This window comes from Mauremys reevesii, linkage group 10 (assembly GCF_016161935.1).
Source record: "Mauremys reevesii isolate NIE-2019 linkage group 10, ASM1616193v1, whole genome shotgun sequence".
Lineage (NCBI taxonomy): Eukaryota > Metazoa > Chordata > Testudines > Geoemydidae > Mauremys > Mauremys reevesii.
In genome coordinates, this window is record NC_052632.1 from 72,417,948 (window position 1) to 72,432,133 (window position 14,186).

A 14,186-nucleotide genomic window follows, 5' to 3' on the forward strand; every position below is an offset into this window, starting at 1 on the left:
AGCATTGCTGTACAACACTACAAAAAAGGCCCTGAACCTGCACTTGGATCACGACCACAGGTCTCATCACAGGATTGGGGCCAATAATTAGTAAGCAATTTTAAACGCTTTGACATTCGTCAACATCACCTTGCAAAGTTTCACAAGGCTCCAAAAGTTCCTTTGGAGTCCTTTTAAACATTTAAAGCAGCAATCCCTTTTCAGGATATGGGTGATGCAGTTATTTGGGGGATTAATATCAATACACTCTGTAATGATACTCTGCACTTTGATAGTACCTTCTGGCCAAAGATATGGTAATTAAATGAAAAAGCAAAGAACAGAGCTTTGGCTTTTTTAATTCCCACAGACGCTTACTTTTAAGGGACTGCACTCTACAACATTTACTTAAGCTACACAATCAGTGTTTCACTCTGATTAGTGGTGAATACTAACACAAAGCAAGCCCTTCACACAGGAGACAGATTATTCAGCACCAGCTAAGGGTAGGGTTGTCAACTCTGCCTGAAGCTATTCCAGGAGATTCCCCCACCCCCAACATAACGTAATATCATTTGCTTAAAATCTCCTAGATTGCTTTCAGTAGTCACCGGGAGATCAATGCTGATACTAGGAGACTCCAGGCCAATCCTGGAGGGCTGGCAACCCTAGCTAAGGGCCAGTCTTTATGCTGCACCGTGTCAGGGTCCCCAACTGCACTGCAAACGCTGTTAGCGCCAGCTAACACATGGGGAAACTGAGGCAGGGTAGCTCTAGAAGGACTTGTCCAAGGCCCCATGGGAATTAAACCCAGCAGCGCTGGCTCCCTGCTATGCACTGTAACCATTGACCCCTGCTCCCTCTCTAACCCCGTATCACTCCCTCAAACTGTCTCCGCGGCGCTGGAGCGGTTTGCTGGGCGAGACCCAGACCAGCCTAGTGTCAGTGTCCGGCAGAGCCCGCTGCCAATAAAGTTTCTTGCATGTTGAAATTGCCGTAAAGCATTTGTTTACTGCCGTGAAAGCGGCCGCTAGAAGAGCAGAGTCCTTAGTAACGGGCCGCGGCGAGCGGCCCGAGCCTCCCTCGCGACGATCCAGCATGGCCGAGGACGGGGCTCTGGGTGACCAGCGCCGGGCCGCGGAGGTGGTCCAGGCGCTGGGCCGGCACCTGAGCGGCCTGCAGGAGCCCGGCCGGGATACGCGGCTGCGGGCTCTGCGGGCCATCCGGGCCGAGGTGCAGGAGCGGCCGCTCTCGGCCCTGGTGCTGCAGGAGGTCTTCGCCAAGCAGCTGCTGCGGCCGCTGGTGCGGTGCCTGGTGGGGGATCCGGCCGAGCGCTGCCGGGAGCTGGCCGTCCAGCTCACCTGCCACGGCCTGAGCCACGGCGCCCGGCCCGCCGAGGCCCTGCCCTGCTTGCTGCCGGCCCTGGCCCAGCGCCTCTGCCCGCCGCAGGGGCAATCGCACGAGCCCTGCGAGGAGCTGCGCCTGGCCCTGATCCAGCTCCTGAGCCTCCTGCTGGAGCTCTGCGAGGCCGCCATGGCCCCCTACCTGCCCGAGATCATCCGCATCCTGCAGGCCACCCTCCTCGACCCCTACCCCGAGGTCAAGCGTGAAAGCTGCAGGTGTGCGGCCGCCAGCGCCAGGGCTATGCCAGGTGGGACCCGGGGAAGGGAGCCAGTGGGGCTGGAGTGGCCTGAGAGCTGCAGGTTCACAGGGTCCTGTGCTCGGGCATGGCGAGGGGTTAGTGGCTGGGGAAGAGAGAGATGGTGGAGGAAGCCAGGGAGGATGAGGGATCTGCAGGAGCATTGTTAGTGGCCCTGAGGCTGAAGAGGGTGAATTGGGGGTGGAACTCAGGGTGCCAGCACCTGGCTGAAGGAGTTGCAGGTATGTGGACAGTGCTGCTCTGGCCATCCTAACTGGGGGTGTGGGAGTAAGTTATAGGGCAGGGTAGAAAGAATGGAATCAGAATTACAGGGAACAAGATGCAGCAGGAGGAGGGTGCTGGGATGGTCATGGGACTGGGATGATAGTGGCAGAGATGCAAATGTGTTGTTATCCCAGTCTAACACACTATGCCAAATGAGACCATGTATATACATAAACATAGTGATATAAATCAGATCCATGTCCAGAAGGTGCTACATAAATGCAGGGTGATGTTTGCATAAGGTCTGCTGTATGCATATATATGAAGACAGAGCTGAGCTTTCTCTCTTTCTCCTCTAATAGAACACTTTCATATGCAGTCAGAATTTTTGATAAAACCCTTAATGCAAACAGTTTCACACCAGCACTTCCGAGTCCGTGTTGCTGTGATTCAGGCCACAGGAACGGTGATACAGTTTGGCAACGGAAAGTCTGTAGATGATGTTCTCTCTCATCTGGCCCAACGACTTTTTGATGAGATTCCTCAGGTAACTCTACTTTCTTTTATCTAGATTTTGCCCCTGCCTTCATTAACATATTTCTAGGGATAAAAATAATGTAATAAAATATCTGTTCACTTCTTAACACCAGCTAAATTGTGTTCCTAGCTTCATTAAGATTTTTGGCTTCAGCTGGATATAAGTATTTGTATATTAATGTATAAAGTTGACCAAGTAAAAATTAGCCACCAAGGAGGGATCCTCAAAAATGAGGGAGGATGGCACGTTCTTGTGAATAAAGCTGTAATACTCAACTTCTAGGGGGAGGATGTGCGGTCTAGTATCAGAAGTTCTGGATTGTGTTCCAGTCTGTACTACTCCTAGCTACATAACTTTGAAGAAGTCACTTAGGGCCAAATTTTTATGGGAGTTAGGTGCCTAAATATTTCTGAATATCTAGTCCTTTAGCTCTTTTGTCCCTCAGTAATATTTGTATAATTGAAGAGAACTCTTTTTGTTTTGTTTTATGAAGGTCTTTCAGGGGGCGGACAAAAATCTTTGTAATATCAAAGGAATTTGCAATAATCCTTCAGCACAGTAGTATTTAGCAGATAGAATATTTGAAGACCATGTAAACCAGAAAATCTAAAGTGTTTGTTGACAGAGTTGAGTGATAGCATTTATGTTCTCCCTGCACTCTTAGGGCTTGATCCAGCAAGGAACTGAGCACTCCAGCAAAACACATATGAAAATGTTTAAGCATATGGTTGGTTCCATTGACTTTTAATAGGATTATTCATATACATAAACTTAAGCACACCTTTAAGTACTGTATATATTCGTTCATTAGCCCGTTCGTTTATAAGCCAACCCCCCAAAATGGATAGGTAAAAATAGCAAAAAAACTGTATGACCCTTTCATAAGCCGACCCTATATTTCAGGGGTTGGAAAACTTTGGCTCCCAGCCCATCAGGGTAAGCTGCTGGCAGGTCAGGACATTTTGTTTACTTGGAGCATCTGCAATCATGGAGCCCCTCAGCTCCCTGTGGAATGGTGAACCGGGGACACAGGATGCTGAGAGGCTCCATGCCTGCAAATGTTCCAAGTAAACAAAACAATAATGTATTAGATATTCAATTCGATGATTCCATAGAGTTTAAAATCATCAAATTTTGGTGTAGACCCGTTTATAAGCCGACTTCCGCTCTTTGATGCATCACTTTTTTACCAAAAATATTCAGCTTATGCACAAGTATATACAGTACTTGCTGGATTGGGCAATCTAGCAGGACTGAGTGCCTATGAAGAATGTTATCTCAGGATAGGGGAACCCAAGCATTTTAGGTTAAATGGAGTTTCATAAAATCTAGATTTTACCATATCTACATCGCATCTGTTAGGCTTTGAGAGCCTTTCTTAAAATGTGCTGTATAAATGAAGAATATTATTTTTTAAAATATTTTTATTAGTAGAGGGTGCCATGTTTTTACCTAATTTCATAATGTACTCCCTCTAAGAACTATTGCAATTTAGAATGAGTCGGACTTTATCTACCATTTAAATGGAAATAATGTATGGCCTTGTCTGTGCTGCAACTTTCTCGCTCAGGCTCTTCTAGACACTTTGCTAAAGTTTACTCTGAGGTTTTTGTTTTCAGAGTTCTTCCCTTCAAGTTATGGGACTGTAGTAAAATTTGCAGTGTGTTGTTTCTCTCACCTTCCTAGGTTCGGCAAGCTGTTACAAGTGTTGTTGGAGAATGGCTATTGCACCTGCGGGATAGATATTCTTACTTTCACAAGTTGATTCCTTTATTACTCAGCAGCTTTACTGATGAAATGCCTGAGAACAAGTAAGCAGAACAAAGGATCCAGTTTTTATAGATAACTTGTATTAAAGTACTTCTACGCTCAGGTAGGAGTTCTGGAAAATGTCCTGCTCTTCTATTTAGCTGATTTGCTTATTTCTATACACAACTCTTCAGTAATTTTTTTTGTTAGTGCTGCATTCATATAAATGTGATTATAAAAAGGGTAGAAGCGGTTGTATTCTTCTCAAAACAAAAGGGTTCCCCCCACCCAGCTAGTTGAGATCCTCACTGTTTATTTCTTTAGAACTTAAACTTCATTTAAAAAAAAAAAAAGCTTCTAGCCATTACAGTTGCATAAATGTATCTGAAGTTAGTGTTTGTCCCAGTGTATTCAAAGAAGTCTTCCAGTTGAGTGTAGAGGGGCTTCTAGTTTTCCATCAGTCTCATTTAAAAATGCTTTCGTTCTGTATGTATGTAAAGATGGTGGTTCAAACACTTTGGTTTTACACTTTAGGCAACTGGCTGTGAGTTATTGGAAGAGGATAGGCTTGCAGTGGGAAAAAGAGAATGAAGAAGACCTTAAGGACAAGCTTGACTTTTATTCAGCACCATCTCATTATCCTGAAGGAGGTGAGTACTGTAGAAAAGCATTCAGGATGAAAATAACTGGCTCAAGAAGCTGCTCTTCAGTAGCTATAAAAGCAACAAAGAATCCTGTGCAAGACATCCGACGAAGTGGGCATTCACCCACGAAAGCTCATGCTGCAAAACGTCTGTTAGTCTATAAGGTGCCACAGGATTCTTTGCTGCTTTTACAGAACCAGACTAACATGGCTACCTCTCTGATACTTCAGTAGCTATGTATACATAAAAGATATTAAGAAAAGGGAAGAAGAGTTTGTGAAAAATAAGTACTTGAAGGCAGTTGAAGCAGTCATAGTTGTCTACTGGGCTGATCTTGTGAGGTGCTGAATGAATGCCCTCAGCTCCCACTAAGTTAAATGGGAGCTGAAGGCACTCAGAGCTAAGCTCTATGTATGTATTTGCTTAAGGGTAGGATTTTCAGAAGCTGTTCAGCATTGGTTTCAATTAGAGCATTATTTCAGTGGTGAAACTCCCATTGACTTCAGTGAAAGCAGAGTTAGGTCTGCACTGAGTACATTAGAAAATCTCATTTTAATGAACTTAACCACAAACTTTACATAAATCTTACTTGCAGCTATAAAGATTGTACAGAATTGGGTGCAAGTGCACAGATAGGCTTCACAAGTTTTCTGCAGAAGATATTTTTCCTTTTCCCCCAGTAAGAAACATGTTTCTCCATGAAAAAAATACCCTAGATATCAGCCTGAATTAAAAAATAAACCAAACCAAACCACGTGACTTTGTATTTGGTTAGCGTTCATAGGTTATGCAGACTTTAATAAAGAAACTTCAACAATTTCTTCTTCGTTCTGTATTGATACAGAACTCATTTTTGTCAGTGTGTCGTGTTTTATTGTAGTGTATGTCTTTGCAACATTCTATTCGTATCTCTTAAAATTAAAATATCATGGTTTACCAAGCTATCACATCTAATGAAAACTAAACCATTAAATTATAGGCTGAAGCACACATACTTGTGCTAGCTCTGTGAGAGTTAGTGTGAACATAAATAGCAGTGTTGTGATAGCATAGGTAACGGCAATGAAGGCATGGCTGAGCTGTGCCAAGTATGTACCCACTGGTTTCAGGTGGGATTATACTCAGTACATCTCAGCCTGGACTCTGCTGCTGCTAGCCATGTTACTGCAACTACACTGGTATTTATACTCAGGCTAGCTCTTATCAAACTAGTGCAAGTATGTATACATGAGCCGGGGGAATCACATCCCTAGCTTGTAGTGCGGACATAGCTATATAGCATCTATGAAAACAAAGACCGCTATGGGCTATTGTTCAATAATGTGGATGATTTGGACAACTGAATACTTTTCTAGCATGGATGCAATCTTTCTACCACTGCCCTAGGCTGTGATATTAAAATGACTCCTGGATGCCAAGTCTCTGTGTAAAGAAGTTTAATCTGGTTTACTGAATATACTTTCTTGGTTTGAATTTTATGGTTTGAGCTAGATATGAGGTCAACATGAAGTAGTTTTCAGACTTGTCAGTCTGTATGACAAGTGCCTCAACCACTGCTGAACAGTAGCTTTCAGATATAATGGGGTTTGCCATTCATCACATAGCCAGCTCCCCTAGGGTAACAACTAAAATTAGTACAAGAAGAGGAAAGAAAATGCAACAAAGACCAAGTCTGGTGTATTGGAGCATTTCCAATAATCTTATTCTTGCATGATCCTCCAAACAGGAGTGTCCATGATGACTAGTCACTAGATGTTATTTCAGTTAACATCTATGAAAATGTAAGTTGGATCTTATTCACTAAATAAAAGGTACTTCCCTCTTTCTGTAGAAGAGGGTTCAGAGAGGCACTTAATCCAGCCTTTGGAATTCCTGTTCCTCAGCTGCATTTCTGTCTCCTGCTCTGGTACCTTTTCTAATGCTATTCATCTGTTCAGACTTGCATCTTCGTTCTAATTAAGGCAGTGATTATGGTAACTAATCAGCCACAGGGATCTCTTTACTCTTTCCTCAGCCTCCAGAATTTTGGATCCATCATCTTCCCTGAGCTGGAGGAGGAGGAATCATTGAGAATATTTCAGAAGTATTATACATTGCTAGTACCTTTACTCTGACCGCTGCAGTCATTGGCAGAACATGCCCATACTCTCAAAAAGAAGAGGCAGTACCTGAAAATGAGACTATATAAGTAAACTGTACTGTTAACCTTAAAATAAACAAAACCCAGATTGTATTTTCACTAGTAAGGAGATTTACATGCTTGCAAAATGTGGTTGGGGAATATCTACACTTCAGAAAAATTTAGGATTAAAGTCAGAAGATAAGGCCAAAATTATTCTTGGCAATCTAGTGGTCAGAATGCACAACAGCTTGGGCTGATGGCTAGAATTAATTCATAAATAAATATAGACATTTCCATCTTCTCCTAAAACAGTGTTATCCTAGACCCAGTTTCAACATCTGTTAATATTTTCCTATAATATAGGAGCCATTTTCATGTTTTTTAAAAATAAAAACAAAACCCATCCACTAGTTGCAGTTCAGTGAATTTAGAAGTAGTGCTGCTCCTTCTCAGTCCCAGGAGCCATATGATTAGATGTCCATCCACAGTATTGCAGCTCTGTTGCAAAATTCAGATTTATTGAATGGCATCATTTCAGGTTTTCCTGTACCCCAGGAGTCATATTTTTCCACCTGAGTCAAAGCCTGTTCTGTTGTTATCATAAATAAAAGTAGATGATGAGGGATATAACCATATAAGGCTAAATTGTGATACCTTTACTCACGTTTGGTAATACTTTACCCTGAAAATAGTCCCATTGGCCTCAATGGGATTTCACATAAAATAGCCTCTCTCACACAGAGTATAAATTATCACAGTCTGGTCCAAAATAATTGAAGAGGGTGGGGTAGGACTCATTATCATTTGCAATCATTGCACATTGAAAAAGGGATGAAACGATATTGCAATCCCCTCCACTCAGCAATAATATGGGACTGGATAGCTGGGCATGGATCACTTAGTAATTGTCCTGTTCATTTTCCCCTGAAGCATCTGGCATTGGCTTCTGTCGGAAGACAGGATACTGGACTAGATGGACAGACCCAATATGGCCATTCTTATATTTATGTTAAGCTGTTTTTAAGGCAGAAATCATGTGGGGAGAGGGAGAAGAGATGAAAAGGGCGGGTGGGGGAGTGAGAGACCCTGAAACATTAAGTCCTTCCTGAACAGTGAGACTGAGACACAGCATTCATGGGATAGCATGAAGCACAAAAAGAAATTTAATGGAGGAAAAGCTTGCTTCAAAATTTTATTAAACTTGTAAGCAGATGTAAAGTCAGCCAGCAGAAGGGGAGAAAATGGAAGCAGTTAAGGGAAACTACTGTACCTGCTCTTATTTTCCATGAAAAACTAGATGTGCAACAAAGGCTAAGCACTTCTTTGCACCATATTATTTATAGGTAGCTTGGGCATGAAGCTTGTTTCCTGTCTTAGGTTTGTAAAGTTAATGTTTAAAACTATGCATATGGATGTTGGTGAGAGAGAGGGTTAAAGTGGGTAATTTATTGATTTGTACACTCAGATTTAACAGAACAAAACGGTCTCATGGTGTGAAAGAACAAGATCATGCTTGACTTGTCCCTACCTGCCAATCATGTCACAGAATCCCCAGCAGCAAAATCCTTTCGATGACAGTGGGTTCCGGAGTTCTTTCTCTTTTGAAATTATATTTTTGTTAAAATTGTTTTACTTGGTAATGCTTGAATGAAAGGGGAAGCACTTCATAATGGTAACTGACTTGACAGATCTGCTTAGCCTTCAAGACAGTCAAGTTGATCTGTTATTCTTTTTATTTTTTCTTTCTGTGATGTAAGTTATATTAGCTTTGGGACATGTAAATGGTAAAGAATGCTTTTGCTTCCTCTAGTGATAAGAGAAATATTTGTCGTGTCACAGGCTGTTCATATTAATAGATGGTCAGCCTCATGAATTTTTATATAATTGCCCATCACTCATATTTTTCCTTTGTAAAGATAATGATAGGTTTTTAAAAACATCTGCAATGAAGGTTCAGGGAAAATTTTGCCCTTTTCATGAATGTTGTGGTAGGTATTGTGAATGTAAAAGAGCACTCTAAAGCAATCTTAGTAGCTGTGATATAATGCTGCTGTTTGTTACCCATATTAAAATTAGGGTAGGACGGAGGAAGAAGAAAGTTCAGTAATAAAAACAAGAATAACAGAAACTAGTATGACTTCTCCTAATTGATCCTAAAACATTTTAACTTACCTTTGGAAAGGAAATACTTTATCCTCATTGTTATAAGTAGTTATTTGTGGTATGGTATTGCCTGAGGCCACAGTTGAGACAAGAGCCCTATTGTGTTAGGATCTTTACAAACACATAGAAAGGTTACAATATAAATAGACAAGATATACAAAAGGTGGGTGAAAGGATGTGTTATACCCTTTGACAAAGGGGGAACTGAGACACAGAAAGTAAGTGACCTGTCTCAGGTCACATAAGCAGTCTGCAACTTCCTCACAGTTCTGAATGAAGGAGCTGCCACTAGCATGAAAGGTGATCATACCTCTGAAAGGGTACTTCCATTGGTAATAAAAGCAAATTCTTGCTCAGTGAATTTTGTCCTTGAGTTTCCATGCAGAGGCCATTGCCTACTTTGCATTACAGCACATTGTGCTCAGCATCCTATTGAATAACTGTGGGTACTTTTATCATCCAATGGGTCATGAATCAGAAAAGAAACTATAATCATGACAGCACATCCTGCCTATTATTGCTTGGTTTGCAAAAGCCTGATGAGTCTAACTAATTCTCCTCTTGTTTGCTCTCTTATTAAAGGCCTTAGCTGAATTTGTATGGGCCTTGAGTTTTTGGAGTTATTACGTGTTATCTCAGAATATAGTAAAAAATGTCCTCCAGAACTAAAATGAATAGTATTCATCGGCTTCTGTTTTAGTTTTTTCTCCTCTGCCTTCTCTTTAACACTGGATTCCCAAATCGCTTTTCCTGAAAACTTATTTAAGTGAAAGCGAGGCTATAAAATTTCCTTCAAAAGCATTAAAACATACTAAGGTTTTTTATCCTATAGTTAAGCTCAGCAAGGTAACTCTGAAATGGGTCCCTTTATACTACTCAGTTCTTCTGATACACTGATAGTTTTCACTTGAAGAATCTAGGAATTCCCTGAGAAAAAGAAGTTGCTATTCTAGGAAGCATTACAGCCTCTGGAGACCTCACAGAATCTGCACCAAACTGTTGAACCAGATCAGACTTTGCTACAAATGTTATCATCCCAGATTACTGTTTTTAGGAAACAATCTCCTCCTACACTACTTGCAACATCTTCACAAGTGTTTTATATTCTAGAATGGGTGGCAACACATCTTTAAAATGCCAAGATCAGTGAAGATGCATCTTCAAAAATTGGTACTAAGAGCAGGTCACCATTCAATATTGGCACCATCTACATTACTGGTCCTCTTTCCAGGCCCTTCTTTGGTGTCCTCTTCAGTGTTGTATTTACCTACACCATTTTCAGATAACGCGCAAATTCAGGCATCTCCTATGAATTAATCCATATCATCAGAGATATATGTGTTATAGTATAGCATCCCATGAGTGAGATTGATGGGGGAACAGCAAAGCTGATCAGTTTTGGTGTTCCTACCATGAAAGATAAAACATACCACAAGAGGGAACCTTGGCGCAACATATTAGTTAAAATAACATTTTTTGTTAGTATTTAATTGCATCATTTTTTGACCATGTTTCTAGTGGAATTTATTTTAATGGAATTTATCACTGGTAGGATAGTGAGCTACTTCATGAACCAGTCTTTGCTACGGAGCTGAATGAGCCAATGTTCTGATCACAATAAAAGTGTTTCGCAATGTTGGGCAAACCGCACCCCTCCTCCCCATGCTGCCCAGTTCCATCTGTTGTTTTTTTTTTTATTCATCTTGCTTGCTAAAGTTCTGCATTTAAGTCTTCAATGAAAAGATTAATAGATAATTGCAGAGCATTCTGAGGAAATTACCTGGTAATTTTTTACTTCAGTCCTAAGAAGCTAATAATTACTTTAAGATTCCTTCCTGCCATTTACTTTTACTGCCAAATTGCATCTGATAGTGTCTCTCTAGCTATGCATGATAAAAGAGAAAAGGATGATTTACCACTGAGTCTTACGTATGTCTTGAAATAAGATTAGGAATTTGTGGTGTCTTGTTGCAAGATTTGTATTTAGCTATGTATCTATGCCATATTTTTTATATTTCAGTTTCTGGTATTTTAAATTCCTTTTTATTCTTTGTGATTATGTTTTAACACTTGCCTCTATTTGCTTCCTTTTCAAAACATATTTTAAAAAGAATTCCATGATAATGAGTGATTCATTGTACATCTATATTTCAACATCTAGAATTCCTTCTTTTCCATTATCGGCTATAATGCATTTTCCTTAATCACCCTTTTGTACTTGCAAGCTAATGAACCTGACACCTCAGCCTTATTGTGCTTTGATCTCATGATGACAGACACTGCAGGTGGGGGGGAGGGAAGCGAAGACTGCCCTAATATTCAATGCCATCTTAACAACTGAATGGCTTTCCATTGAGCGACCATTGCCTTGGGATACAGGTGCAAACAATTTATAGTGAAGGGAAAAAATTCTTTGACAGCAGGTAGCTACAGGGATTAAATGTCTGCATTTGAACATCTAAAATGAAGGAACTATTGAAAAAGAATGATCAGAATCCTTTAAAAAAACCTTCTGCTTCAGGTCAAATAAAATGCCTCACCATATTTGTTTTCTCAAGCAGATTTCTTCATTTGACCTCTGCTATTCATTGTCAGTTCTTATAATCCCAAGTGTTCTCTTCCATACACAAAAGAAGCAATAATCAAACAGTGTCTTATGTTTTAAATAATTTTATTTTAAATAGGTACTTCATAGGCATTTTTAATAAACTTTTTTTTACCTTGTCAGATTTCAACCTTTTTTTTATACCCAATGCTGTTTGCCTATGATCATACCTGCGTGTGTGTGTGTATGTGTATGTATATGTGTATATATATATATATATTGTAGCCATACAAGCAGATGGGAGGAAATGTCCTGAGACAATAGAAGAATTTATTTTAGGGAGTTTAGACATGATTACGATATCAGTAATATGAAGTACAAGGAGGCACACTCGCCAATTCCTGCTCTGTTCTGACACCCTGAAAAGAATATATTCTTTTTTTGAAACCTGTATATAATGTTTCTCATGCTATTTCAAATACTTCTGATTGCTGCTTGCTGTCTCAGATTGTGTCTGAGCCACTGACATCCCCAAGCTTGTTTTGAAAAAGTCCAGCTTTTCTTGTTTGTTTGCTTCCATTTGATTTTTAAAATCAGACCTCTCTGCCTCTGGCATTATAACAGTAAAAAAGGAGATGATCTTTTTGTGTCATATGCTTTGAGATTGGCTAAAATGCATTTGCCATGTTGGGTGGTGAGCAGGGCCGGCTCCAGGCACCAGCTTAGCAAGCAGGTACTTGGGGCGGCACATCCAGGTATTCGGCGGCAATTCGGCGGAGGGTCCCTTGCTCCCTCTCGGAGCGAAGGACCTCCTGCTGAATTGTCACAGATCGTGATCGCGGCCTTTTTTTTGGCTGCTTGGGGCGGCAAAACTCCTGGAGCCGGCCCTGGTGGTTAGCTCCTTATTTTCCTTCCTCTCTCCTTTATAATTTTTTTTTAAATAAAGCATATAACGTAAATACCAACTTTGAGCTCTACTAATGAAAATTGCTATATAACACCTCAGTGGTATTAATATTACTTATTAAATAACTACTTTTTCAAAGTGTAAAATGGAGTTTTTAATTGCACAATGCTACTAAAGTCAATGGCACTCTCACAGATAAAGCCACATGCAGTGCTATGAATCGTGTATTCACACAGAAGCAGTGAAGACATTGCTTTTGTATGAATCAACACCATTAACCTTTTCTAAATTTTTCTGCAAAACATTTGTAGTGCTTTTCCTGAACTTTCCTTCTGTGTTGTGTTTTGTTCTGTTTTTTTCCTTCTTTTTCTAGTAGTTCGACCGGAACTGGGATGTCGGGAGCTCGTCACAAGAAACCTCTCCAAAATTCTTCCAGGTCTCTGTCATGATGTAACAGACTGGGTTGAAGGCACCAGAATAAAGGCATCTCAGCTTCTGTTTATATTGTTGCTACATGCAGAGGATCACATTACACAGCATATGGAGCTACTGCTTAGAACTTTGTACCGAGTATGCTTAGATGAAGAGAATAATGTGGTTAGAAATGTAAGTTTGACTTTTTAGATATCTACAATACCCTAGAAACCCAATCTTAAATAGTCTTAAGTGCGTCCTGTATGGGGCTACTTCCTTCAGTTCCCACTGCAGTCCGGGGAAGGAAGAGGGAAGTGCTCAGGATTGGGTCCATATGGCTAAAATTAAACTTTTAATGAACTGAAAATAAATTTTAAAATATCATTTTACTTAACATGTTGGGAAAAGTCCCCATCCTGTATTTGGGCTCAAAGGAGCATTCGGCACACAAACAATTAACAACATGAATGAAGTGGGCCTATAATTTCTCTCTCCTCTCGTTTCTTTTAAGGGTCCTAAACTGATGAGTTGCCATCTCACTCTTCCCACAGGATATAAAATAATGTTACAATTGCCACTTGTTAATAGAGCTTTGAATCTGATTTCTCATTTTCTCATATTGTTATGGGAAAAGATGATGCTAGTGATTCTGTTGAACTGAGTGAGAGTTTTGCCAGAGTACAGATGCATGATCAAGACCCACACTCATTTTAAATGTTTTTAGGGAGGATGTTAAACATTTTGTAGCTTTTATGTGTATTTATTAAAATAAATTTTAATTTTGTGTGATTTGTGTGAAAACCAAAACTGAGACTATTCAAATAGTTTTCACCTCTTATGCCAACAAGTGAAGCATTAACAGCCTCTTGAAAATCATAAGCAGCAGATTTAAGTGTAAATGCCTTGGGGCAACAAATTCCATTTTAAAAATATGTGCAGTTCATGCCCTTTCTAGTTAATTTCACTTGTTATCTCTCAGTGCGTAATCTAACCGTAACATTAAGGTATGTTTATTTCGTATGATAGCCATCAGTGTTCAGATACATCAGTTATACAAGTAAATGCTTCCTTCCCACTGTTGTGTTTAGACAAGAAATAGAACACTTTTTCTAATAGATTTATTTAAGCCAGTGCCTTAAAATACACAGTTCTTATTGATTTTTATCAACAGGCAAAATTTTCATAGATTAACAGTCACGGCTGCATTTACAAAATAATTAAACCAAATTTTTCAAAGGGTATAAAGGACAGATTTTTTTTT

The 14,186-nt window shown here is 40.2% G+C and overlaps 1 protein-coding gene across 2 annotated transcripts in view; it reads left to right on the top strand.

The window, feature by feature from the left end:
* The first annotated feature begins 1,000 nt into the window (after positions 1-1,000).
* Positions 1,001-14,186, top strand: part of DNAAF5 (dynein axonemal assembly factor 5) — a 43,107-nt gene continuing 29,921 nt past the window's right edge. The window contains exons 1-5 of one of the 2 annotated variants that reach the window (XM_039492845.1): positions 1,001-1,630; positions 2,206-2,390; positions 4,068-4,192; positions 4,665-4,780; positions 12,885-13,117. In XM_039492845.1, coding sequence (XP_039348779.1) covers positions 1,078-1,630; positions 2,206-2,390; positions 4,068-4,192; positions 4,665-4,780; positions 12,885-13,117 — 1,212 coding nt within the window. In that variant the 5' untranslated portion in view covers positions 1,001-1,077. The remainder of the gene's footprint in view (positions 1,631-2,205; positions 2,391-4,067; positions 4,193-4,664; positions 4,781-12,884; positions 13,118-14,186) is intronic. The other variant, XM_039492846.1, reaches the window with a different exon arrangement.